Below are 27,950 nucleotides of genomic sequence, written 5' to 3' on the forward strand. Positions count from 1 at the left end.
TGTTCTGCTTTGGTAGGCTGTGGGAGTTCCTGTGGAGCACAGAGCTGTGCTGCAGTGTGAGAGCTGAGGAGGTGCAGCAGCCTGAATGTGTTTCTCTCAAGCCAGTCCTACCACAGGGTGCTGGTGGCACTGGCTGAGAAGCCATTTACGAAGCTCACACCTGGTGCCCCTCAAGAGTTATTTGCTGCCTGCCTGTGTCCTAATTCTGGCACCACCAGCGTGCCTTAGCCTTTGCTGTGCTGAACCTCGTATCGCTGTGACCACCTGGGCGCTCCAGAGCCCACTTGAGCCCCATCGTTGCCCAGTTGGTGGCCGGTGCCGCGCAGCTGCGGGGTGGGAGCAGCAGGTGCTGTGCCCCTTGTTTCGGGCCGGCGTCAGGGGCGGTGAAGCCTCTTTGCTCACCTTCCGCCCTGGCGGCTGCAGTGCCAACCAGTCTCGGCTGCGGCCTGGCACTCCCCGCCTCCGGAACTACAACTCCCAGTGGGCTGGAGATGGAGGGGCCCGGTCGGCACCACCGTGCCCCTCTCCCGACGTGCTAGTAGGCGGCCCCGGCGGCGAGGCGAGGCTAAACCACGCCAAGGCGTGTGTGGCCTGGGCTCTGGCCGCGGCAGGTAACAGGCGGCAGGTTGGCGGGCAGAGTGTGAGGGGAAGGTCGCGAGCTCGCCTCAGGAAAGAGGCGCGAACCGCCCCAGCGCGCGGGGTGTGTTTGAGCGCAGCCAGTCCCGCCGTGTCCAGCCCCTCAGTACCGTCAGTTAAGGCAGGCGTGTTTCGGCTTACGGGCGGGCGGGAAAAGCAGCGCTTCGCCTCCCCCCGCTCCCTGCCTCTCAGGGGGTCGGGGGGCGGTGGCCGAAGCTAGGGCAGGATCTGAGGAGTGTTTGAGAAGTTGCCCGGCTCCGGGAGGGGAAAGGCTGCCTTAGCTGCGGTGGTGCACGACCGAGGGGCTACGCGAAAACGTTGGGCTGAACCCGCTGTCCAGACGACGGAATGAGCGTTTCAGAGGGCTCCGTGTGCCGCAGCCCGCAGGCGTTCACCCCCCAGAGAGGCAGAGCGGGAAGGACCCTTCCAAGCGGGCTCTGCGCCTACGTGCCTGCAGCACTGCTGTTTTAGAGCTGTGAGCCCCCCTGCCAGCCGGTAGTAACAAAATATTATTAACAAGGGGTGTTATCAAGGCCTGAATGGTAGCCTTGGCGCGGGTGGGGGGTGTTTTGGGGGCGATTTCGGGAACAGGAAAGCCCTCATCAACCTTTCTGGGGGGAAGAGGAGATGGGACATTCCCCAACTTGCTGGAGCCAGAGCTTAGTCCTGTTTAAAGTTCCTGATAAGCTGCCTGCACCTTTGCCAGTACTTCTGAAAGCAGCCACTTCATGTAGCGCCCACCGGGCATCTGGCCAGGTCTCCTGGCGGAGTTAGTGCCGTGCAGATGGTTTCAGCTGGTTTTGGGTTGTGGTGGGTTTGGTTTTTTGGTTGTTGTTGTATGTTTGTTTGATTTCTAATCCCCTTTGAGGGGAAAACAAACGTTTTTTTTCCCAAAATGTTGAATTATTTTTGGTTTGGTGGTTGTTTACAGCTCATTGGGCAAAGCTGAAGATTGTTTGAACACAGCATCGCATCCTGAGCAACCTGATCGAATGTGAGGTGTCCCTGCCCGTAGCAGGGAGGTTGGAACTAGATGATCCTTGATGTCCCTTCCAACCCTGACAATTCTATGATTCTATCTTCAAAGTCCCTTCCAACCCAAACCATTCTATGATTCTATTCATAAGGCTCTGCTGAACAAACATTTTAGGGACAAGAAGAAAGCCTTTTAAATGTAGTGACTGCATTTTGTTGTGTAACTGAGCAGGCTGTAAAAGACAAGCTGCAAACCATGCACTTGCTCCTTGAATTTGTTCAGTTTATCAGAATTCTGCTGGGAATTTGACTTTGCCCTGCAATTAAAACACATCATTATCAAGTACATTGCAAAAATCATCTAATTCTATTCAATCAGGTTGCTTTCTTTTCCCTTGCTTTCATAGGAAAGCTTGGCTGGTTGCACGTGAACCTGTGAGACAGGGAAGCCACCATCTCAAATTTACTTGCACAGCCCCACAGGCAGGGTTAATACTTTGATTGGCACTGTTTTGAGATGTTGTGCTTCTCCTCTGAAATGGATATTACTCCTGTCTGAACTAAGCTAAAACTGTGACCTGTGTGCACAAATTGCTAATGCATACTGAAAATCAATGGGAGATAGGCACCAAAAGCAATTAGGCAGCTTTGAAAATCAATCCACAGTTGAAATTGTCCAAGGACAAGGATTAGATCTTTGTCAAAAGCTGAAGTCTTTGTGGGGAAGGTCCTGGCACAGTATCAAGTTTGTGACTGTTCTACATGAATTCCAGTCTGACTAAATATATATCAAAAAACTTGTATATGATTTGCTTAAATTCTGTTTCTTGGTTATTTCTTTTGAATTTTGTTGTGTTTTGTGGTTGGTTGGTTTGGGGGCAGGGGGGTTGCTTACTTGGCTTTGTTTGTTTGTTTTGTTGTTGGTTTTTTTTTTTTCCACAGGGGTAATCATGGTGGTGAAGTAAATAATTCCAAATAGAGCACAGTTGGTAGTAACCAGTGCAGCCAGAAACCACATGCAATCTGTCTGTGTGAATTGCTCTAAATTGGTTTTTGATTACTAGGTGTTTTAAAAGGCCTTCTTCCTCCCCCTGTTGCTCTACTGTACTTGTATTTGCACATTCTGTAGAGTAATACCATGTTTTCAGCCTGTTGATCTAGGGTTTCAGCAAAGCTCTCAGACTTGCCTAGTATTTTTAGACCTAGAACTGCAATGTTTTGGTATGGTTAAGTGCTGTGAAACAAGTTCAGGCTTCTTAATAGAATATACATGACCAATTTGTTCTAAGTAATTGCAACACTTCAATAAAAAGGTTTGGGGTAGTAATTCCATATTGGTAATACTCCCAGAAACTCTTGTTTCTTTTGTAACAGTTTGTCTTGTAATTTGTCAGTGAAGTAGCAAAGCAGAGATGGGGAATGGTAGGTGCACTGTAGCATATAGCTCTAGGCAAAACAAATTGATTATCTTCCATATTCCTGTGCCCATTTCCTATAGTACAGTTGGAGCATTGAAATTTTGTGGCCAGGTAAGGAGGTAAAGGCTGCTTTGTTGAGCCTGCAAGCCTGTATTTTCTTCATGTCATGCACAATCCCAGAAGCAGGGCAGTCTTCTTTAATGTGCAAGCTCCTAATGTGGCAAATAGTTCTCTAATTACTGTACAGGTCCCGAAAGGAGAGTCACTTGGAAAGTAGAGCATCTTGCTTTTCTCCAAAGAGCTTTGGTCTGCTTCTAATTAATGCTGAAGATACTTTTTTCCAGTGGTAATATTCAGAAGGGGAAAGAAGGAAAAAAAAAAAGTCCTGGATTCTTCCTCTGAATGTGTTGTTTTTGATTAAAAGCATCATTTTGCGTGTGTAAATGGCTATTTTAGGTAAACAGTCGAGCACACAAACCTACCTCTGCAATAGCATTTGCTTTAGTATCTTGGTGCTGCCAGACATAGCAAGATGGGTAAGACAGTGATTTTTGATACACCCCGGGGGTGGTTCTTGTTTTGTGGTGGTGTTTGGGTTTTAGGTTTGGGGTTGTTTTGTTGGTGTGTTAGTTTTGTTGCCGGTTTGCTTTTAAGTGGCCTTATCAGCATTGCTTTATATTTAAACACATTGTTATTGATTGGCAGGGCTGGGAATGGTTTTGTGGGACTCACGGTGGCTATGTTTTGTTCCTTGCTTTTTTCAATATGTGGATGATGCTGTCTTCTAATGCAGTGACCAGAGTGAGGAAATTATCTGCCACCATGTTTATGGAGAGATCCTACTGGGCTAAAGAACAGGAGCTGTTTTCTAGGTGTCCTCTCTGAAAAGTGACCTGCTCTCTGACATTCCTTCAACTTTCTTTTTTTTTTTCCCCTGAAACATCTCTGTTGGAGATGATTAGGTGTAATCCACAAGGCAAGGGAAGGCTCAGCAAACACTGTTTTTCATTTTTCATTCTTTCTCCACCTCAGTTCTCCTATTTATGTCACCCAGCAGCCAATGTGTTTTTTTTTTTCTTCTTTTGAACACTGTGGATGACACAAAATTATTGCTCTACCTGTTTGTTCTGTATGCCCTGGCTCCCCCTCCCATCTGTACCCTGGGTGTGCTGTGCTGTCTAACAGAAGATGAATCTTTCTCTTAGATCAAAATGACTCTATTGTGAATCAGAAATAAAGCTCCATGGAAGGACCTAGTCCTCTCCTAAGCTTCATCTTAAGTCTCAGCTGCTCTAATCTGGTGGGTACAGGTAGTGCACTTCTTGAGATGGAGCCCTTAAATATTTAGTTGTTATTAAGAGAGAGATGAAGTAGGAAGAATTGTTCTTGTTACATGTTTACTCTGGCACATCCTTTTGGTGTTGCAGTTATTTGACAGAAAATGATGACTACCATCTGTTCCCCTCCTCTCTCGTAATTCAAAGTTCTTTTTCTCTTTGAGAATGAAGTCCTCATAGAGAGATAACAACTTTCTATCTGTTCCTGTTTCCATAGTCACAATTTATAATTGTTATGATTTTTTTTCTACACTCATACATGTTTGCTTTCATGGCTGTCCTTATTACCTGGGAGTTGTGGCCCTAATTTAAACTTACGGTGTGCACCTCATCTCACGGCCTTGCAGATTGCCAGAGATTTCCTCTGTCAGTCTTTATGTTCACCATTTCCATCTCCACACCTTCTTGTAACAGGAAGATTGCCATGTACTTTGTTCTTGCATACTTTGGAGTGCAAGGTTTCCAACTGTTTGTTCTCTTTCATTTCTTTTCCCCTCTAGGGCACCACGTACATGCCAATTCTGCATGTGTTAATAATTAAAGGGTTTAGGAACAGTTTTCTAACTGTGCTAATACAAAAAGCTTGTAAAGCAGCTAGTTGAAGATCTTTCCCTCTCTGATTTCATGGAAGAATCTTAAGAGAATTAGACTAACAGAAAAATCCCACAGTAAACAGAAGGACACACACTGTGCCACACCACCGAGCAGTGCAGGATGAATCTGAGGCTTGTCTAGAGATCAGACTGGGCAAAACACTGGCCAAAAATACCATTGCAGTGGAGAAAGGCAACCTTTTGCTCTTTAGTACTGGAGGATTTAGTGAAGCTAAAAATAGTCCCCAAATTTCCTTTAAGGCCTGAAGAACAAGTACTTCAGTCTCATTTTATTATTTAATATCTAACTCTCTTGGTTCCTCTGCACTTTTTCCCACCCTTCTCTGTAAAAAGCAGATCCTGCCATAAGACAAGGAGTCTCACCTCATTATTGCTAGAAACCTGGTGGAAGGCAAACTAGAACAATGTGCTAGTCATAATTTCAGGGACTTAAATTTTAATCTGAAGTAAAATCATAGAGTTGTTTTGGCTGGAAAAGACCTCCAAGATTGTTAAGTCCAACTGTCAATCTAACACCATTAAAGCATGTCCCAAAGTGCCCACACATTTCTTGAACACCTCCAGGGACAGTGCCTCCCTGGGCAACTTGATTCAATGCCTGACCATTCTTGCAGGAAAAAAGTTTTTCCTAATATCCAACCTAAACCTCCCTGGCACAATTTCAGGCCATTTCCTCTTGTTCTATCACCTGACAGAAGGGAGAAGAGAACAACACCCACTTCACTTCAACCTCCTTTCAGGGACATGTAGAGAGCAATGAGGTCTTCCCTCAGCCTCCTTTTCTCCAGGCCAAACTACCCCAGTTCTTTCAGCTGCTCCTCACCAGACCTGTTCTCCAGACCCTTCACCAGTTGTGTTCTCTGGACATGCTGTAGCACCTCAATGTCTGGTTTTGTAGTGAGAGGCCCAAAACTGACCCCAGGATACAAGGTGTGGCCTCACCAGTGCTGAGTACAGGGGCAGGATCACTTCCCTACTCCTGCTGGCCACACCATTTCTGATTCAGGCCAGGATGCTGTTGGCCTTCCTGGCCATATTGCTGGCTTACGCTCAGCAGGCTGCCAACCAGCACCCCCAGATGCTTTTCTGCCAGGCAGCTTTCCACCCACTCTGCCCCAAGCCTGGAGCATTCATGGGGTTGTCATGACCCCAGTGCAGGACCCTCCACTTGGCTTTTTTAAACCCCAGAAAGCTCAAGAAGTTCTTTGTAGTCTGTTTTATTGGACTATGTTACTTAGCTGGATGGACAGTAAGTGTTTTAAAAACTTTTTACTGGCATGATAGCTTTCTTCCCTTCCCCCGCCTCCCCCAGTGTAAGATACAATTTCAGTGAGCATTGTCTAGGAGATCCAGCTTCCATGTTCACCTCTAAGTCATATGCCAGGCTTCTGCTGCTTCACTGCATTTGTGCAAAACACCTTTGCTAATGTGGCTGGAATTTGAGGGTCATTAAATGGGATAAAGGCTGGATAGGATAAACAGGATAAAATCTTTGTGGGATCTAACCTTAATGGTGCAGATATCAAATGCATTATTGTGAAACAGGTTGATTTAGACTAGGAATTAGGAAGAAATTCTTTCCAGTGAGGGTGCTGAGACACTGGAATAGGTTGCCCAGGGAGCTTGTGGAAGCCACCTCCCTGGAAGTGCTCAAGGTCAGGTTGGAAAGGGTCTTGAGCAACCTAGTCTAGTGGAAGATGTCTCTGCCCCTGGCAGGGGGTTTGAACTAGATGATCTTGAAGGTCTCTTCCAACCCAAACCATGCTATGAAATTTTCACCCTTAGTTATCCTTACTGAACAGTGCTAATTTAAGAATCCTTTAGCAGCTTTCCTGTCTGTGGAATCCTCAACAGAAATTATTGCAGATGGAGAGTAGACCTCCTTTCCCCTGAACCAGGCACAGGGGTTGTAACTATTAGGTTACAACCAATAACAGGGTATCACACAGATCCTAGGTCAGATTCTACCAGTTTGTAGTCTAAAGGCTTTTTTAGAGTCTTGGAATGGAGTGAGTTCCTTCAAGCATGACAGAAGGAAAGTAAGGGAAGCTTAGCTGTCCTCCTCAGGGAAAGAGTGTGGTTTTCCCTTCTCTGGGGAAGTGACCTCTTTGGTTCTAGTCATCTAATTAGGTTCCTGCTGTACTGGCTAATTCCTGATTGTGAAGAGTCTAGAAGAAGTTTGTGGAACAGAATGATACCATCTCCTCCTGCTGCTTTGGAGACAGCATTGTGTGCCACCTCCCTATGGCAGCAGAAAAATGTAAATGCAGGATGTCCTATCAAGACAAGCCAACAGCTCTGTTGGATTTGTATTTCCTGTCTCTGATTTGCTTCCCTGCGTGGGATGCTTTATTGCATCCCATGCCTACCTCTCCTCCTTTCCTGCAGTGTTAATGTATCAGTTTTCTGCTCACCTGGGAGATGTTATCAGTTGTATGCTAACCAATTCTGATGTTGCTAAGCTATTTTGAAGGTTGTCAGAATGCTCCACAAAATACATAAATAGGAAGCTTTTCTTATACAAATGTCTTCACTTTCCTGGGTTTGTTGGTTTGGTTTGGGTTGGGTTTTTTTTGTCTGTTTGTGGTGTTACATAATGACAAAAATGTAATGGCTGGAGATGGTAGGACATGGACTGAGGGTGATGCTTCTGGGACTCTGCCATGTCTTAGTCAGTGCTAGGGGACCCTGTTACAGGTGCCATGAGTTTTGGAAGTCTTTCAGTGAGTGTTTTTTTTCCCCCTTCAGGTCTGTTGGAAAGAGTAACCTGCAGTTGCTGCTCTTCAGGCAAATCCATCTGTAAACAAAGAGGCTGCAGCAGGGGGATGCTGCCTCTTCAGTAGAACCTGATAGAGTTTATGTAACACAACAAAAAGAAACAGAAGCATCGCTTCTGAATTTGAGCTGTTACTTCTCCTGCAGAGCAATTATTAACCAATAAAGCTTTTATCTGGCAGTGTCAGTGTCTAGGTGCTCTGAGCTAACTTGTAGTCTGCTAGGATCCTAGCCAACCTTGGAGAGAAAGTGTTACAAATCGTAGAATGATTTGGGTTGGGAGGGAGATCATCTAGTTCCAACTCCCCTGCCATGGGCAGGGACACCTTCCACTAGACCAAGATGCTCAAGGCCCTGGTCAACCTGGCCTTGAACACTTCCAGGGAGGTGGCTTCCACAACCTCCCTGGGCAACTGCTGTTGCAGTTTCAATCCATTCTCCCTCATCCTATCACTACAAGACTTTGTAAAAAGTCCCTCTCCAGCTTTCTTGTAGAATCATAGAATGGGCTGGGCTGGAAGGGACCTTCAAAGGTTGTCTAGTCTGACCTCCCCACAGTCATCAGGGACATCCCTAACTAGATCAGGCTGCTCAGAGCCCTGTCGAGCCTCAACTTGAATATCTCCCGGATGGGACCTCAGCCTCCTCCCTGGGCAACCTGTTCCAGTGTTCCACCACTCTCCCAGTGCAGAACTTGTTCCTAACATCTAATCTAAATCTGCTTTTTTCCAGCTTAAAGCCATTGCCCCTCGTCCTGTCACTGCAGGCCTTTGTAAAGAGACTCTCCCCATCCTTCTTGTAGGTCCCTTTCAGGTACTGGAAGGCTGCTGTAAGGTCACCTGAAGCCATCTCCAGGCTGAACAGCCTCAGCTCTCACAGCCTGTCCCCATGGGGAAGGTGTTCCAGCCCTTTCATCTTTGTGGCCCTCCTCTGGACCTGCTCCAAGAGTTCAGTGTCCTTGTGTTTGGGGCACCAGAACTGGATGCAGTACTACAGGTGGGGATGTCACAGCACAGAGATAGAAGGGGAGAATGACCTCACTGGTCCTGCTGGTCACACTTCTTATGATGCAGCCAGGATGTGGTTGGCCTACTGGGCTGCAAGCAACCCTAAACAATTATCACCTCTTGTATGTGTCTGCAAGTAGCATGGTCTTGTAGAGCTTTTGCACCACACATGTGCTAGCTGTTTTGCACTGGTATTATTTCTTAGCACTTCGTAGAGTGGTGAATATTGAGTATCACTCAAGGCATAGTAGCTGGGTTATGTAGCACTTGAGCCAAAATGGTTTTCTAGAGGTTGGGGTCAAAGTCTTTCCAGCTGCTTATTTCCCCAATAACATGTTTTAGATGGATTCTAGTGCTGCAAAGCAAAGGTGAATGTTTACTAGCAGAACAAGATAGGGATTTTGCCATTAAGCTTTCTGATAGATGACTTCTCTGAAAAATAAATTGCACTGTTCTCTGGGGTATCTGCCACTGGATACTGATGAAGACAAGGGATGAGAGAAGACAGAGCTTTGATGTAAATAATTGCTCTGTTCCTGTGGAGCTGTTTGCTCTGCTGCTGTTGCAGGGAGGACAGTGCAAATCAAAATGCAAAAAAAAGCTGAAACCCAAGAGAGTTTTCAACAAGGAGCAGTAAGATACTGAAAGAACACTTGAGGTTTTCTTGCAAACAATGTGATTTTTGAGGTGTACTTGGCCTTCTTCAAGAGGATCTAGTTTTGGGGCCATTTACTGGTTCCATCACACTTGAAGGTTTTTCTTTCAAAACATGTTTTCAAGGCAGCAAAACAAAAACATTTCTCCTTGAACTCTTTAGGATAAAAGCAGTGTCTAAGGTATTTAAGTGTTGTCTACAAACAATACCCACCCTGGGGTACAGCAAAGTCTTGGAGCCTAAGTACTTTGACACAGAAGGAAATATTTCCATTTATTCTAAGGTCTTGCCTTCGGTCAAATAAAAAGAGGCAAAAGCCAAACCAAAACATGAGCTCCCTTTTGAAGTAGACATTTTTAAAGACCACATGGCAGCATGGTTGCATCAAGAGACTTCAGAGAGTCAAAAGACCAGCACTTTGTTGTTTACATCTCTGAAAACTGCAGGAGTAGGAAAGTTTTACTGTACCCAGTTCTCCTTCCACATGCAGCTGTAATGCTGTATCATGGAACAAGTGTGAGGGGCCAAGAACTTCCACCTCACAACAGCTCAGCAAAGGAAATTCTGGTGCAAATGCATCCTGGCTGAGGCTGTTTCATGCTGTACAAATATCACACAGGAGTTTTGGAGAACTAGGTGGAATAGCAAACTTGGGAAATTATTAAGTGTGCTTGCTCTAAGTGGTTTCCTTTCAGCACAGGCTGGAGAGGTTGGTAGGAGCATGCTGTGTTCCAGTAACTCATGGCTAGCAAAGCAGTCCCTTTGAGTGTGCTGTGAATTGGTGCAAGTTAAAATACTGTTGATGCACTTGCCTTTCCTCTTTCTCCTGTGCACTCAGGAATGTAGCATAGTTGGAGCTCCAGGCCCCTGTGTTCATTGTAATTAGAATTTTACAGACACTTTGAAGGGAACTGAGAGAGATTGAGTACAGAAAGCAACTTGGGCTCTCTCACTGTTAGCAAAAAATAATCCAAACCAGTGTCAGAGGCAGCTTCTTTCAAGGGAAATTGACATCTTAGGCAAATCAATTTGCCACCAGCCCCAATTCTCTTTGACAGAAGACAGAACTTCTGAGAGATCTGAAATTGATTTTAGCACTTGCTGCTGGACTGTAAACAGGCTCATCCTAAAATCTTGTTTGGAATTAATTACCAAAGCTGCTGTCTTTTCACATAGCCAATTCTCTGTGTGCACAGTCTGGGGCAAATGCAGAGTAAGTTGTACACAATCCTTCCTGTGTCTTCTGCAGTGGAAATTCTGATACTTTTTTTTTTCCCCAAGTCTCCTTGAGAGCAGATGGGGGAAGCAGAAACATTTTTTTAGATCTGTGTACTCCAATGATTTAGGACATAAATTTCTTGCTAGAGAATTGGCTGGGAGTCTGCTCCTGGGTGAAGCAGCAGTGTTAGGCGGTGTGCCTGTGTCTCTGTTGACAGAGGGGATGGTGCTGACACAGCATCAGCCAGGAGAAAGTCCTCTGTTTTTCTAGGTACCCCAGCTGTCCTGCCTGAACAACAGGGAATGGCACTGACAGCAGCTCTTTTCACTTGTTGGTGTGGGGCTTTGTAAACATATCCAAGTTGGCCAAGAGGTGGAACTTCTCCTGTTGTGGTGTTTACATGGATGTGCTGGTGAACCCTTGTAGTCTAGACATGGCCTGAGTTGTGCTGTGAAGTCAGGGAAGCTGCTGTTCTTCTTTGTGAAGACTTAGTAATAGAAATACTATTAAATACTGTGGTAGGTAATATTTCTGTCTAAAGTGCTTTGAGGTTTCTAAAAGCCCCTTCAGTTCTGCTTTGCAGTAAAATTTAATTGTGCTCAGGAGGCTCCTAGACTGCATGGGTTTATGTGTTGAGGCAAGCTGAAATTGGACAAACTTTGTAATTCCAGGGTAAGTTATGGCCCCAGTATGGTGGAGGTGGGAAAAGATGGTTGTCTTGTGCTTCAGAGAACATTGTGGAGAAAAATTAGCACCTCCTCAAATAGCAGAAATTGTGGAAGGGCCAGTGAAATGAATAAACAGATTGAGTTCTTTCAGTGTCTGTCATTCCTATTTCTCCAGCCTCCAAGATGAAGGAATTTCAGGTCACTTTTCAAGGCTGTAGCACTTAGCATGTCTAAGCAATATATTTTTGTAGCTTGCTGTCGTGTCTCCATTGTGCCTGACTTCTGTACAAATGTTTTACTGGGTACTTACTATGCCCATCTCTTTATTGCCAGGCATTAGAAAAATAAACTGAAAAGGTTGAGTAAAATGTGTCCTGTCACATAAAGGAACACACAAGACAGGTCAGTTTTATTCCTGTTATACTCACATGAACTCCCATAAACCTGTGTTACAGAGTTCCTCTTTTGACCCAGGAATATCTTTGAACAATTTCAGAGCATCAAATTACTCTGCAGCAGCAAAACCAACAGAACCTTCCAGCTCTGGAGAGAATGAAGGCTGTTCTGTTTCCTAAGCAGTGCCTGCCCTACAGAAGCTTTGAAATACTTCATGTCTTCTCAATTCCCCAACAAAGGAGTGTCTGAAACACAACACTCTTTAAAACTCTGCGTCAAAATGATGACAGTACTGCTCCCCATTTATCATACTTAAAGGGATGCTTGAAAACATTAGAGAGTCTTCTGAGTGACTGCTCAGCATGAAACAGTTCAAATGGATGTCGGTGTTGTTCAGGTGTTCTGTTTGACGAAGGCACAACAGCCCTGCAGCTGTGTTCCAATGCTGTGACATCATATTCTCGAGACCACAGAATTTTGTCACTTGGACAAGGTCACTTTAGTGCCAGGGGAGCTTGCATGTGGTCTTTTGTTTCCTCTTTAAAATAGTTCAGAGGAGGAAGAAAGGGAAGGTCCTTCTACCCTTTGCACTGCTTCTCAAGGGTTATGTAAATATATCCCTGCCCTAACTCCCTCAGGCTGACTGGGAGGTACAAGGTGGCTGCCCTCATGCTCTTCATTCTTTGTTCTCTATATGTGTCTTGGCTTTTTTCCCTTCCAAATCTGTAACAGTAGATATTTGAGCCTCACTGAAGAGATGCTTTACTTTGGAATTTGTGGGAATCTAAAGCTTTAGAAGAAGAGGAAGCATTAAACTTGAATTATGTCCACAGTCACGTCTTCAATGTTGAAGTTCAGCAGCAGTCAGCAGCCACTGAGGAAGCTGATGTGCTGTGTTTAGAGGAGTGTTTAATTACCAGTGTGATCTCTTGACTTGCGTTGAGTTCTGTTTCTACTAAATGTCTTCTATGTAAAACAATTAATTCCTCCTTATTTAAGTTGCTTAAAGCATCCTAGTCCTGAAATATTGCAGAAAGAGTGGTGTGCTGTGAGTGACAGAAAGGTGGGATTCAAACTACTGTAGTCTTGTACACAGTTATGTCACATGTCTCTGAACCATCTGCCTGGGCTTACCAGTGTTCTGTTCTTCTCCTGCAGGCATTATGCTGCTTGAAGTATTCCTGGTTTTGGGAACAGCTGTCATCTATTTCTTACTATCTAGGAAAGAAGAAGCAACGCTGTTACCCCTCAAAGAGGGATGGTGGGGCAAGGGACAAAAGCCTGACACTGAAGAAGATAAAACTATTCGACCATTTAAGGTGGAAACTACAGAAGAAGAGCTGAGCGTAAGCAAAACTCTGTAGTGGGGAGAGAGAAGAAAGAAATGGCCAAATAAATGCAGAACTTGACTGGAAGTAATGCTTAAAATTGAACCAATAGTTACACTTAGAATGAGCAATCAGAGAATTGTCAGGGTTGGAAGGGACCTCAAGGATCATCCAGTTCCAACCCCCCTGCCATGGGCTAGAGCAGGTTGCTCAGAGCCACATCCAGCCTGGCCTTAAAACCTCCAGGGATGAGGCTTCTACCACCTCCCTGGGCAACCTGTGCCAGTGTTTCAAGGTGAAGAACTTCTTCCTAACATCCAATCTGAGTCTACCTATTTCTATTTTTGTTCCATTCTCCCTAGGCCTGTCACTACCTGACACCCTAAAAAGTCCCTCACCAGCTTTTCTGTAGCCCCCCCTTAAGACACTGGCAGGCCACAATAAGGTCTCCTTGGAGCCTTCTCTTCTCCAGACTGAACAACCCCAACTGTCTGTCTCCCTCAGTCTGTCAGGAAGGAGGTCTTTGACTACTTTGTAAGATAAATGTGGTATGGGCAGACTTCACATCCTGCTCTAGAGTCTTGTTCTCAACTGGCTGTTGCAAGATGGCTAGTAAGGAAACCTACTCTGTAAAGCCTAATATCCCTAAAAATCATGTTACAGGTTACTCAGCTCTCTGTTCCTGTTTGTGCAGACCAGAAGAACAATATGTTGTTGTTTGCTTTCTTCTCTTTTCTTTTTCAAAGCAATTACAAGTATCAAATTTTCTTCACTGCTTTGTTTGCAGCTGTGTTGGATGCTGCTGCTGTAATTAATGATCTGCTTTGGTCAACACTAATACTACAGCAGTAATTACACTCAACACAGAACGCTGCAGAATTTATTAGGCAGCAAGGTTCTGATTGTGTGTAGTTAAGTCAGGGACTGCACAATTTTGTACATCTGTGTGTAGTAGTGGTGGAACCAGTACTCATGGGGTGGCTCATTTTATTGATCTAGAATGGATTTCTATTTTATCAGTGAGGCCTGAGATTTTTAACACTTTGTTTGCCCTCCTTAGATTATCAATGGACATTGATCTCCACTATTTTCCTCTTACACTGCAGACACAAAGCTAATTTCTAATTTATGGATCTTTTTGAAACATGCAGCTCTGCATTATGACAACTACCACAACAACATAATCATAGAATGCTAGGGGTTGGAAAGGACCTCCTGAGTCAAACACCCCTTGCCAAAGCAGGATTACCTAGGGCAGGTCACACAGGAACACATCCAGACAGGTCTTGAAAGTCTCCAAAGAAGGAGTCTCCACAACCTCTCTAGGCAGCCTGTTCCATCACCCTCACAGTAAAGAAGTTTCTCCTCATGTTGAGGTGGAACTTCCTGTGTTCCAACTGAAAACCATTGCCCCTTGTCCTATCACAGGACACCACTGAAAAGAGACTGGCACCTTCTTGACCCCCACCCTTCACATATTTGTAAACATTAATAAGATCTCCTCTCAGCCTTCTCCAGACTAAACAGCCCCAGCTCTCTCAGCCTTTCCTCATAAAGCAGATCTTCCAGTCCACCATCTTTGCAGCCCTGTTAGACTCTCTCTAGTATTTCCCTGTCCCTCTTCAACTGGGGAGCCCAGAACTGAACAGGGTATTCTAGGTGTGGTCTCACTAGGGCAGACTAGAGGGTGAGGAGAACCTCCCTTGACCTGCTGGCCACACTCTTCTGAATGCACCCCAGGATACTATGGGCCTTCTTGACCACAAGGGCACATTGCTGTCCTATGGATAACTTACTATCTATCCAGGACTCCATGGGCAGAAAACTCTTTCTAAATATATTCTTACTTTAGCTAGGAGTTAAAAGTTAAGCTGGCATACCTTACTAAAACCATTTTTTCAGAAGGTGTGGAGCACAGAGCATGTGTGTGCAGACACATTTAAAAACTTAATTTTTCAAGCCATTTTTTCTGTACATGTGTTCCATGCCCTAACAATGAGCTTGCAGGCATATGCAATGCCTAGGCTGAGACTGCCTGTCCTCTCACTCAGTGACAGCTATCTCCATCACTGGATTAGAAAATACTCTACAGGTTTAAACCCCACAGAGGGCTGAGCAGGATTAGATTTCCAGGCCTGCCTGCCACCCTCAGCAATTCTGTGGTTCTGTTTGCAGTAGGAAGGGGCTCTTGGCTGTCCTTCCCTGCTGAGTGATATTGGACTGTGTTTTGCAGTGTTGTCAGCATCCTCTGTAACCCTGAAGTGCAGCAGGAAGGTCACTTGCATAGTTTCTCTAGATTGGGAAACTTTCATTCCAGTCTTCAATACCAATTTTGCAGCCATTAGCAATCCCCAAGAGTGTTTCCCAGTGAGGACATCCAGCACCTCAGGCTTGGGAGGGAAAGCAAAAGGTCTTGGCTAGATCCATGTGCTGATTGTGAGGCTGGTCTCACAGGTCACCTGGGAAAGAGAGTACAAGACTTCAGCTGTGAAGCCACAGTACTGTCAGAAGAGTATTTTGTGCTCTGTGGGTATCAGCCTGGCAATCAGGTTACACTAGCCCTGCCAAACAAAGAGCCTTGGGAACAGCTGTAAATGGAAGAGGAAGGAGGCCATCTGGAGGAGAAAAAGAATCGGAACAGCTGATGGAGCATCAGCAAAATGCCTGTGTGCTGTTAGGGATGTTGCTTCCATTGCTTTCATTTCACTTGCAAATAACTAGAAACCATGCACAGCAGAGCCCAAGGTGGCAGACACAACTGCCTGTCACTTTTTTTTGTTTCCTTTATAGGACTTGTTTAGGAGACTTGACCAGGCTCGATTCACTGAGCCACTGGAGAACAGTTGCTTCCATTATGGTACTAACTCCAAGTACCTCAGGAAGGTTGTCTCCTACTGGAAAAACCAATTCAACTGGAAGAAACAAGTTGAAGTCCTCAACAAGTACCCACAATTCAAAACTAAGATTCAAGGTAGGTGGTGGGGTTTGGGTGGCTTTTTTTTTTTTTTCCCCCAGTAATACATAACCCTGTCTGCAGGGGATTTCAGTGGTAAGAATGCTAGGGTTGTGTTGCATGGACCTTCCCTCCCTGCCATGGCATGGATCACTGGCACCGCTGCTCAGGCAGCGAGAAACTCCACTGTAAGCAAAGCCTCTAGGACAAGGAATGACAAATGGAATTTCCCTTGTGCCTGGATGGGCTGTCAGCTGGTGTTAAGAGGAGCCAGGCACAGGCATTTGGAATCAGAACTGGATCTTCAGATGTACACATGTTCCCTGACTTGCATGCAGTCATGCAGAAATACCCACAGATGCCTGCTCTTGCTCCATGCAGTCCCCCAGCTGCTGCTGTCACAGTGATGCCATCAGTTTTGGCAGCCCTCCTCAGCTGGGTGTGCTGGCTGCTCAGGTTGTTCCTGCTTGGCAGGGCAGATGTGCTCCTCTGCACTGTTTCAAGCACCCACAGGCCTAGAAAAGTGGAAAGCCTTTCCTTGGGAGGTGACGTGCTGCCAGGTGTGAGTGGTTTCGCTTTTTACTCAAAGCCACAGGCACCTTCTGAAAGAAACCATTCAGCTAAAGTCTGGTGGGGCTGGAGAGTGGTCAAACTGGACATTAAGTGCCTGAATTAAGGTTGTGCCTGGATCATTTTAGGGTACAGTTGTAGATTTAGAGCAGAGCAGGCAATTGTCTCACAGGATGGCAAAAATTCAACTTTGAGATGATGACGATGATCTCTTGCACCTAGAATTGTGCCCATTATTTCAAATGGGGCAGTTCTCTGTGATACTTAAAATGGACTTAGGACAAGAAATGGTTGTGGGACAGCAGTTACAGCATAAAGATTTTAGTTCATGGCTTCATAGAATGGCCTAGATTGGAAGGGACTACGTATAAAAATAGGAGAAAAAATGTCAAGATTAGAATGTTTACAAAAAGGAGCCATGAAAAGACAAGCTCAAACATGCTGTACAGGAGTTCCTAGCTTCTGTCACCACTGGGAGGTTTTGCAGAAACCCCCAGAATTGTCAAGGATGGGGAAATCTCAGTCAGTGAAAGAGAGTGAGATTGCTGGTGAGATTGAGTTGCTGTGAGTAAAATGTGCTTAAATCCATCAAGAAGGGAGGCATTCAGGCTCTGCTAATAGCAAATTACTGTGTTCTGGAAAGCAAACACAGGGCAGGTTTAAGAAAAAGCAGTCCACCTGAAGAAACCAGTGCAACACTGCTGTGTGAAGCTCACTGCTTGCATATTGTAAAGATTATAAATGAAACAGGGCTGCAATTTTCCCCTTTTCTTTCAGCCCTGAGAAGAGTGGTACCAGAATACTTTCCTGGGTTTGTCTGCTCATGGTGAGAGATACTGAAAGCTTTGGACAAAAGGCAGAGCTACAAAATGGAACACATTTACTCTATTTTAGCAAGGGTTTTTTCAAGTCCTTGGTTTAAGCCTGATTGGTTTATCAACAGTTCAGATGTGTGGCTTGGTTAGGGGAGGCCTCCACAGACAGAGAACACTCACTGAAGGCTTTTCTTAATTCCTTTTGATGTAACATTAGAATCAGGGGCTGGAGACAGAAGGCAGACCTGGTCAAATGGGAAGTAAGGCATTCACAAAACAAAGACGGTGATTAACACCCCCAGATAAACAGCTGCTAACTGTGAGGGATTCCATCTCTTGATGCCTTTGAGTTGCAATTGTATGCCTTCCAGGAAGAGAAATCTGTAGTTGACTGAAGCCTGCCTGGTGCCATATAGGGACACTTAGGGAAATGCAAGGGCACTTGGACTAAGTGATGTAATCATTTCTTCTGCCTTTAAGCTGTATGAGTCACCATGTTAGCATTAGTAGATTTCTTCACTTCTATGTCTTCCTTTGCCTGTTTATCTAAAACCAGAAATATGTCGACCTCCTTTGCCTGCTGTGATGCTTAACTGCCCATTACAAAGCACTTTCAGGTCCTTGGATAAACAGACCTAGAGCAGTGGGATTTGAGTGCATGCTCAGAGAAAAACAACACAGAACTTCAGCAAAGATCTGTTGATAATCTATTGTGTGATTGGTTTCAGTGTCAGTGATTGGTCAGTATGAGCATGCTAACTATTTCATTTTTACAGGCATTGATGTCCATTTTGTTCATGTGAAGCCTCCTTGCCTGCCTGAAGGCCAATCTGCAAAGCCATTGTTAATGGTTCATGGCTGGCCTGGCTCCTTCTACGAGTTCTACAAAATTATTCCTCTCCTGACGGATCCTGCAAGCCATGGCCTCAGTGGTGAACACGTTTTTGAAGTAATTTGCCCATCTATTCCTGGTTATGGTTTCTCAGAAGCACCCCACAAGAAAGGTATGATGTAAGAGAAGGAACTGAAGTGACACAAGCTTTCTCTCAGTGAGACTGCCCCTGTTAGCAGAACAGTAACTCCTGGCCCTTCCTGGTTTCTCAATGTAGAAACAAAGATGGAACAAAGCTTTGTAGAAACAAAGCTAGGAACTTGTGTATCACGTGGAAAGACAGAGGTTGAGAGTGTGACTTCAGGTGAACCATTAATTGATTTCAGGAGCAGTGTGAAGATAATTTACAAAGACTTCCTTTATGCAAGGAGCCCCACAGAAAATACATGGGGCAACAGGTACAAGTTACTCCTGGGGAGATTCTGATTGGACTCCACAAGAAAATCATCATGAGAACATGCAGACACTGGCATTATCTCCCAGGGGAAGTAGTGGATTCCCCTACATTGGACACTGGAACCCCCTCAGTGGGGCAAGTGCATGGGCAGCTGGTCACATTTTCTACTTGCTCTCTACACCTTGCCTGGATGATGTGACAGGGGTTTCCACATAGTCTGTCAGACAGGCAAGAAAAAATGGAGCTGTAGCATTTTAGGAACTTGGACATTACCTTTATGGGATGATAAATGCTGCAGAGTCAGAAGTGTAGCTTCTGAATTAATGCAGCAGAGTTCTCTCCTGCAGGCTTTGATTCTGTAAGCGCCGCTTCTGTGTTCTATGAATTGATGCTCAGATTGGGATTCACTGAGTTCTATGCACAAGGTGGTGATGCTGGCTGGCTCATCTGCACCAACCTGGCCCAGATAGCTCCCAGGTGAGTACCCCTTTGGTACAGTGCCACATGACTGGCATACAAAACTGTTTCTTGGGGGTTTTTAACTTGAACATTTATTTCTTGTGCTTTCGAGAGCTCCTGTCCCAAGCCTGCACTGTAGTTTCTCTCTTCAGTGCTCAGTGTTAAGCAGAGATCCAAGATGACATAGCTAAGGTTTACAGCAGTAATTTTGTAATGGCCCCATTGGGGTCTGGAGTGGAACAAAAGGAGGATGTGTGGCTTAGTGCCCAGAAGTGTGCTGATTGCTGACAGTGCCCCCCTTTGACTTGTCATTTTTGTGTGCAAAGCCATGCAGCAAAGCACAGCTAAGGTCATGGTGTAATTAACAGGAGATCAGAAATGAAGTATGTCAATTTTTGTTAATTACATTTTCAATACAACATCTTTGAATGTTGTTTTGCTCCTCTGTGGGGGCTTTTCCTGTGTTGTGTTTTGTTGTTTGTTTTCTAGCCAGGTGAAAGGTCTCCATTTAAATCTAGCCTTGGTCACAAAGATGGGATTCATTCACCTGCTCTCCGTTCTGCTGGGCCGCTATCTTCCAGGGCTCTTCGGCTTCCAGGATGAAGATGTCAGGAGGATGTTTCCCTTCTTGCAGAAAGGGCTCTACAAGAGCTTGGTGGAGTCTGGCTACGCTCACATACAAGCTACAAAGCCTGAAACTGTTGGTAAAACAAGCTTAACAAAACCCCCAAAACCCAATAGTCTGTTCGTTTGAGTTGCACTACGGACACAAAATGTACTGCTTTAAAATATGCACAAAGTCAAAGTGGTTTTCTCAGGGAATTCAAGGAGGATGGTTAGAGGTTTTTAAAGGTGGGGGTCTTTCCCTGTGTCCAAGTCAGAAAAGCTCACATATAGGCATACAGCATTACACTCCCTTTTGCATGGAGAAGCAGTGAACCTCCACATCAAACCTGAGCCTACTCTAAGTGCCACTGACCTAGTTTTCAGTTTTCATAAATAAAATAGTTTATTTAATACTTCACTTCTGCTGGCACTGGGGACTGTGATTTTATTTCAAGTGCAGCTGAGCTAAGAGCAAAGGGTAGTTTCTGCACAGAAAATGGATCTCATTCAATTGATGTAAACTGCAAGAAGCTTTTAGCTGTCCCAGCATGCAGTGCAGCTTACTTATCCCTCCAAGTAACACCTGAAAATTAACATCAAATTCCCTTCTCACTCCTTGTTCTCAATCACTTTGCAGATTTTCCAGACAAAAAAAGCCATTCCTTTGTATACTGTTTCTAGATGAGCCAGTCACTCAGCTTGCTTACCTATAAATACCTGAATATTAAGTGTTGCCATCTTGAAAGCATCTTTAATTGGACAACTGAGTCAAGAATATCAAATCTATTTTAGTTAAGCACAGCAGCAATTCACTTGTGGATTTGATTAAAACCATAGCTAAGGAAGCTATTTCACAATGGTGTTCTACCAGCTTACCTACAAAAGCAGGTATATTCTTAAAATGTGTAGGAAAAAATGGTATTTTCATGGTTTCTCAGTATTTTTGCTTCCTTTTGAGTTTTGTTGCTAAAAATGACTACTGTCTATTCCCTTCTGTGCTTTAAGAGACAAGGAAAGCTGAGAGATGCCTAGCTGTGCTCCTGCTCTGCTTTTCTGGCTGATTCTTGTCCCTACCAGTAATGTGTGGACTACATAGACTAGGAACCAGAAGCTAGTTCATGTTTTACGAACTGCAGCAGGAGCTTTACTGCAATTCTGAGGACAAAGAGGAGAGGAGCATGGCAGGTGGCAGCTTCCCATAAGGAGAAAAATGCTGCAGAAGGGAGCAGCAGGTAGCTGTAAGAAGCACAGCCATGGAGGCTACCAGTCTTCCCAAGACTTCTGGTGGTCCAGGGCTACCTTGCACGTTGTCCTAAGCAAGGAAGAAAGGAGGTTGGAGTAAGGTGGGGGCTTATGTTGTGCCAGGGAAGGTTAAGGTTGGATATTAGGAAAAATTTCTTTCCTGCAAGAGTGGTCAGGCATTGGAACAGGCTGCCCAGGGAGGTGGTGGAGTCCCCATCCCTGGAGCTGTTCAAGAGGCATGTGGATGTGGTGCTTTAGGATATAATTTAGTGATCATGGTAGCTAGGTTATGGTTGGACTCTACTATCTTAAGGGTCTTCTCCAACCTTAATGATTCTGTGAGCTGAACTTCAACTATATTGCTGTTCCCTCAGGAAAAGTTTCTTGTGTATTTGTTTCCTGAGCAGCTGGAACAGTTCATGGTCCCTGTATTTTCACAGCACTAGGATGTAGTAGCAAAGTTCCAGGTGCAGGTTGCAAACACACTTGTCTTTCTGAGCAAAACAAGCTATGTGAGGTATTTTAACCCTTGTTCTACAGGAAGGCTGCTGCTAATTTCAGAAGCTGGACCTTTTAGTAAAGCCTTGCTCTACCTTAGTGACTTTCTAATAATCCTTAAAAAGGTTTTTGCTGTTAGGTAGTGGTGCAAATTCTCCTGGTCATGTGTAGGCATGTGGAGTTTGGCTCTGTGATGCTGTTTAATACATGACAACTTCCAGATTGATGGAAGCAAACCCTACTTGGCACACAGAGCTTAATCTTATTAGCTTACAAGGAATGAAAAGAAAAAAGCCAGCAGAAATCCAATACTGCTCCATCAGTTCAAAGAACATACAGTGTGAGCTAATGCAGAGCCTGTTGGTTTGCAGATGCTATCAGTTTATGACTCAACAATAAATGGCTCCAACTTGTTCTACTCTTTAGGAATACAGCTGTATTATAATGGGGCCACTTCTATAACAGCTATCACAATTTTAGTTAGTTTTCCCTCCTCCTTTTCAGGCTGTGGTCTGAATGACTCCCCTGTAGGACTGGCTGCATACATATTGGAAAAGTTTTCTACTTGGACTGATCCAGAATTCCGTGATTTGGAGGATGGAGGATTAGAGAGGTAAGCCTGTCCTCCTCTTATGCTATTTTGGATGAGGTGGCTGAGCCCAGAGCCATAGCTAAAGATGTTTGTCTGAACTGATTGCCTCATATCTTGTAGGGAGCCTGCAGCAACCACAAATGGTTCCATGAAGGCTGAGGTACTCCTTTCCCACTTTAATCTCCTAGTAAGAGATACATCCTGCAACTTCTGGGTACTAAAATCCACTGGAATAATCACATTAGGACAGGAAAAAAACCCCAAAAGTTTAACCCACATTTAAGATGTCAGGAAGCAGAACTCATGATTCACTTCAACACTAATACTAAACTCTTTCAATTTGCTCTAGACTGGAGCTAAAGCAGTATTGACCAATCATTTGCTAACAAAGGATCATTCTTAATGTGCAATTGAAATCTGAGGTGAAGCCCCCTCTTGACAATTGCTGAAGTATGTGGCAGGAATGGAGTGGAGGGGCATGTTATGAAGAAGTCTCGTGACAGTGGGTCTGAATAGAACCTTTGCACTGTATCTAGCTAACAATCTGAAATGAAACATGCACTGTTTGCAGCATGTATTGGTGTGATGGCTCTGCTGAAGGCTTGGGGTGGCAATTGAAATCATGAATAATAGATGGAGCAAGCTGTTCCATGTGTTTTTCTGATCCTACCCTGTCTATGGACAGTGCAGACAGCTATGCTGGAGCATAAGGTGCTTGTTGGAGTCTGCTTTCCATGTAGGAGCTAAAAATGTATCTTAGAATCATAGAGTTATAGACTCATAGAATTGTCAGAGTTGGAAGGGACCTCAAGGATCATCTAGTTCCAACCCCCCTGCCATGGGAGAGGTACACCTCACACTAGGTCAGGTTGCTCAGAGCCCTATCCAGCTTGACCTTAAAAGCTTCCAGGGATGAGGCTTCCACCATCTCCCTGGGCAACCTGTTCCAGTGTCTCACCACCCTTATGGTGAAGAACTTCTTCTTAACATCCAATCTGAATCTACCCACTTCTAGTTTTGCTCCATCCCCCCTCATCCTATCACTCCCTGACACCCTAGAAAGTCCCTCACCAGCTTTTCTGTAGCCCCTCTTAAGATACTGGAAAGCCACAATAAGGTCTCCTCAGAGCCTTCTCTTCTCCAGACTGAACAACCCCAACTGTCTGTCTCCACAGAAGGGGTGCTCCAGCCCTCTGATCATCCTTATGGCCCTTCTCTGGACAGGTTCCAGCTCTTCCCAGTGTGGCCACTGACAGAGGAGCAGCAGCACATGCCACCTCCTAACCAAGTTTACTATTTCTTATATTTTTTTTTTCCTGTACCTCTTCTGACATCCAAACCCAAAGGCCCTGCTAGAGTAATGCAAAATGGTCTTTGGTTCTAACAAACTCTGGACTTACCTCTTCAGGAAGTTCAGCCTGGATGATCTGCTCACCAACATCATGATCTACTGGGTGTCAGGCTGCATGGTCTCCTCAATGCGTTTCTACAAAGAAACTCTGCAGAACGGGCTGGGCACACAGCAACATGACAAGTGAGTGGTTTGCTCTTTGGTTTTCTTCTTTAGATCATAGAATGGTCTGGGGTGGAAGGGACCTCTGAAGGTCATCTCGTCCAACCCCCTCTGCAGCCAGCAGGGACATACTCAACTAGATCAGGTTGCCCAGAGCCCTGTGGGGCTTCACCTAGAATATCTACAGGGACAGGGCCTCAACCCTGGCCAGAGGTTAGGAGGAAGTTTTGCACAGAGAGAGCGATTGCCCATTGGAATGTGCTGCCCAGGGAGGTGGTGGAGTCACCATCACTGGAGGTGTTCAGGAGGAGACTTCATAGGGTGCTTGGCTGCATGGTTTAGTTGATTAGGTGGGTTGGATGATAGGTTGGACACAATGATCTTGAAGGCCTCTTCCAACCTGGTCTATTCTATTCTATTCTTCTAACCACCTCCTTGGGCAACCTGTCCCAGTGTTGCACTACTCTCATGGTAAAGAACCTGTTCCTAACATCCAATCTAAATCTGCTCTTCTCTAGTTTGAAGTCATTGCCCCTTGTCCTGTCACCACAGGCAGTTGTAGACAGTCTGTCCATCCTTCAGGTACTGGAAGGTCACTATTAGGTCTCCCAGAGTCGTCTCTTCTCCAGGCTCAATGACCCCAGCTCCTTCAGTCAGTCTTCATAGCACAGGTGCTACAATCCCCTGAGCATTTTTGTGGCCCTCCTCTGTACCTGCTCCATCAGGTCCATGTCCTTCCTGTATTGAGGGCTCCAGACCTGGACACAGTGCTGAGCCCTGAGTTTATGGTTGCAGACATGCTCTTATGTCTTAAGAGCTGCTGCAGGTTTCTGAATGCTGAGGGAAAGCAATGCTCTATCTGCAGGACAGCTCTGTTAGTTGATGTGTTGTGCTTGGAAAAAATGCTAACTGGGTAAGAATCCTGAACTATCAGTAAAGAGATGTGACTGGAGATGCTGCTTGAAGCCCTCTTGTTCATGGTGTATCCACCTAGGGAAATGCACAAGCAAGCATTTTCAGACTTCCCTTCAGTTACTTGATTAGCCTGTGACTAAGTCATGCAGTCACTTTTGTTTATAGTTTATTTGGTTTGTAGCTCTAGTACTCTTCTGGACACAGTTTGCCTATTTCTGCAAAAGATTTAAGTCCTGCCCTTGGAAGCAACTTCAGTATGCTGCCAAACTGCATAATTTGCAAGTCAGTAACAGTGAGGTTCCTGCTGTGCAGACACTTAAGACAGCAGCTTGGTTGCATATACTTGTGTCAGCTTGAGTATTAGTGAAGGCTTAAACCTGCCCTGAGGTATTTGCAACTGCAGCTCAGTGCTATGGTATTTATTTAGCTGTGAAATGATGCTTCCAGGAAGCTGACTCAGTTCTTGAAGCTGCTGGGGCTATGCTGTGGGCAGTATCCTGCTCCACTTGTGCCCACATGAGATGAGCTATATGAGCTTCTGTGTGCCTAGAGGAAAGAGTCTCATAGTCCTATGTGAAACCAGGCTCCCTCTTTTCATGCTTCCAGTCATTATGTGCCCAACAATTTAATTGTCTAAATTTTAGGGTCCCTCAGTTCTCACAGTGCAGCTTGTGCCTATGTGGTATTTAGACCTGGAAAATGTTGCTCTGTTTGTAACAAGTGTAGATCTTCCCAGTTACTAACATACTTCTCCCCTCAAATTCAGTTGCTTTGCTACACTTACTAGTGTGCAAAAGGTTCTATAGAGTTCATTTGGGCAGTTACAAGGAACAGCTACTTTACAGGGTGAAGTCCCATATTCATGGAATGGTTGGGGTTGGAAGGGACCTTAAGTATCATCCAGTTTCACCCTCTCAGTAATGGGCAGGGACACCTTCCCCTATACCAGGTTGCTTAAGGCCTTGTCCAACATGACCTTGAACACTTTTCAGGGAAGGGGCACCCAGCAACCTCCCTGGGCAACCTGCTCCAGTGTCTCACCACTCCTGTAAAGGATTTCTTCCTAATCTCCAGTCTAAATCTCCCTTCTTCCAGCTTCAATCTATTCTCCCTTGTCCTTTAACTACAAGCCCTTGTGCAAAGTCCCTCCCCAGCTTTTTTGTAGGCCCCCTTGAGGTACTGGAAAGTTGCTCTAAGGTCTCCCTGGAGCCTTCTCTTCTCCAGGCTGAAACCCCCCAACTTCCTGAGTCTGTCCCCATAGGGGAGGTGCTCCAGCCCTCTGATCATCTTTGTGGCCTTCCTCTGGACCTGTCCCTGCAGTTTTACATCCTCCTTGTGTTGCAGGGCCCAGAACTGGATGTAGTACTCCAGGTGGCGGCCTCTGAACTAATCTAGATATATTCCTCTCCTCCCCCTTTGCAGCAGTTAGAGGCAGTTCTCCCCTTTTCTATTCTCCATGTGTCTTGCCAGGCTCAATGTGTTAGAGCTGTAGCAATCACCATGACCTTCTCTCCAGCCTTTGTCCAGGTGAGTGCTTTCCCCTTCAGACCTGACTGCAGCATGAGGAAAGCTGATACCCAGTCAGCTAGGTCTCTCTTTACTCCATTTCCATGCTTCTAACTCTCATGCTCTGGCTCCCTTGCAAAACTGCTTTAATATCAATGTATGTAAACATTTTATTTCCCAGGAATGGAGTGTTGTCTGATCTTAACATTTGGGGTCTGGAAGTCAGATTTTCAATTGCCTAACAACATTATGCCCAAGAACAGCATTTCCCTGGGACTTTCCAATTCTTGCAGAACTAAGTGTTTGAAAGATTATTCTCTCTCCTCTCTCAGGCTGACAGTACAAGTACCTACTGGCATTGCCTCCTTCCCTAATGAAATCATGCACACACCCCAGGCTTGGGCCCAGAAGAAATACATCAACATAGTCTCCTTCCATTTCATGCCTCGAGGTGGCCACTTTGCAGCTCTGGAGGAACCTGAACTTCTCGCTGAAGATCTTCTACAATTTGTTGGGAAAGTAGAGAAAGAGCAACTTTGGAGAAAGAAAGGAGAATAACTCTCCTGACAAACAGCAGGGTAATTGCTTTGAGCTTAGCAGGGGTACAGGCCTTACCAGTCTCCTGTAATCCATGTAAGTAGTTTATTCCTGACCAAAGGTGAGAGAGGACAAGAAGAAAAATGCAGCCTGTCTTATTGAGATGCTGCCATGGGGACCTACTGGCTTGGGGCTGCTTTTCCTTTTGTTCAGCTGGACTAAGAAAGTAGCAAGAGAATTACTTGATTATCTTGTTCCCCCAAGCACAGACTTCAAGTCTGCTCTCTCTCTCTCTTCCTAATTCCTGCTTTGAAATTGAAAAATAGACCTTACAACTGTTAGCACTGCTAATAACACAACTAATAACAGTTTAATTGTCATGAAAGGCTGCTTTTTTTCCACAGCAGCAGTGAAACTTGAGTTGGTGTAGGTGTGAGGTTCCTCACACAAAGAACGGGGAACAACCTAGCAAGACTGAACTTGCATGAGCATGTTGATTAATGAGCATGGATGATCTACATACAGCAGCTTGAAACTAGCCAGCTGGCTACTGCTGGCTGCCTTCATTTGCAGCCTGGGCTTTTAAGCAGCACCCTGGCTGTGAGGAGGAAGCTCAGCTCCCAGAAGAGCAGCACATGAGAAGCAGCTGAAACACGCAGGTGCCTGCAACTCGGACCAGAAGGGAGGGGTGGGGTGTAGGAGCAATTTTAGCCTGGGCTACCTCTGCACTGAATTTGTACTCAGCTAAAAATCATAGCCCTGGACAGGCTCAAGCCACTGCAGCTTTGCACTGTTATAAATACCTCTTACTAAACAATAGAAATGTCACTAATTCAAAATTAAAAGAACCTTGCATTAAGATTTTGAATAATACCTGTGTGCTGCTTTTAATGTCTGAGATTTTGCTTGGTGACAGTAAAGAGAAGCTTCAGCTTGGAACCTCTATTGATTCTGTGCTGCATCTGCTACAAAGGTCAGAGGGAAGGCAAAGTGCTCAAAGAAAATTGAATTTGAAGGGCTGTGTGGTTCTGCCGGCAACAGTCCCTGGTGTGTGCACTTGAGCTTCAAACACTTAAAACTGTATCCAGATGACTGATTTCAGTATGGTTTTGTTCTCCACTCACTTCTGATGTACTTTCCTATGCTGGCAAGCACAGGGAAATACAATCCACCAGTTACACTTGCACAAATCAGTGTTATTGCACCATATTAATTGAAAAGGAAGCTGTTAAATAAGAGTCACTCCAGCAGAGCCCTGCTTCATCCCACAGGGCTTTTTAGACTCAAGAATACCACCCTGACTTGCCTTCTGTAAAACAAACACCACTCCTGCTGGGCACATTTGAGTCTTGGTGCTCAAAGCCACCGGTAAGCCATGGCAGAAAATCATTAGGGCAGATGGGTTGTGGACCAGCCTGGGTCTGTTT

At 45.1% G+C, this 27,950-nt stretch overlaps 1 protein-coding gene across 4 annotated transcripts; it reads left to right on the forward strand.

Annotated features, from left to right (window-relative positions):
- The first annotated feature begins 537 nt into the window (after positions 1 to 537).
- EPHX1 (epoxide hydrolase 1) lies at positions 538 to 27,435 on the forward strand. 4 transcript variants are annotated; one of them, XM_068153565.1, is made up of 9 exons: positions 538 to 611; positions 12,859 to 13,046; positions 15,819 to 15,999; positions 18,143 to 18,370; positions 19,003 to 19,132; positions 19,604 to 19,818; positions 21,965 to 22,073; positions 23,461 to 23,586; positions 26,319 to 27,435. In XM_068153565.1, exons 2-9 carry the CDS (start codon positions 12,864 to 12,866, stop codon positions 26,542 to 26,544), a joined length of 1,398 nt encoding a protein of 465 aa, XP_068009666.1. In that variant the 5' UTR covers positions 538 to 611; positions 12,859 to 12,863; the 3' UTR covers positions 26,545 to 27,435. The 4 variants fall into 4 exon arrangements, with proteins under 4 accessions (XP_068009666.1, XP_068009667.1, XP_068009668.1 ...); XM_068153566.1 differs by lacking the exon at positions 538 to 611 and adding an exon at positions 638 to 1,131; XM_068153567.1 differs by lacking the exon at positions 538 to 611 and adding an exon at positions 638 to 1,111.
- Positions 27,436 to 27,950: the final 515 nt, after the last annotated feature.

This window comes from Melanerpes formicivorus, unplaced genomic scaffold (assembly GCF_026170545.1).
Source record: "Melanerpes formicivorus ecotype bairdi unplaced genomic scaffold, bMelFor1.0.p_v2 SCAF_26, whole genome shotgun sequence".
NCBI classification, from domain to species: Eukaryota; Metazoa; Chordata; class Aves; order Piciformes; family Picidae; genus Melanerpes; species Melanerpes formicivorus.

What these genes read in the sequence shown, in the direction of transcription:
- EPHX1 (XM_068153565.1), top strand. Translation starts at nt 12,864, where the DNA reads ATGCTGCTTGAAGTATTCCTGGTTTTGGGAACAGCTGTCATCTATTTC. An exon ending in CTACAGAAGAAGAGCTGAGC is followed by an intron (nt 13,047 to 15,818) that starts GTAAGCAAAACT and finishes TTTCCTTTATAG; the next exon opens with GACTTGTTTAGGAGACTTGA. An exon ending in GGCACACAGCAACATGACAA is followed by an intron (nt 23,587 to 26,318) that starts GTGAGTGGTTTG and finishes CTCCTCTCTCAG; the next exon opens with GCTGACAGTACAAGTACCTA.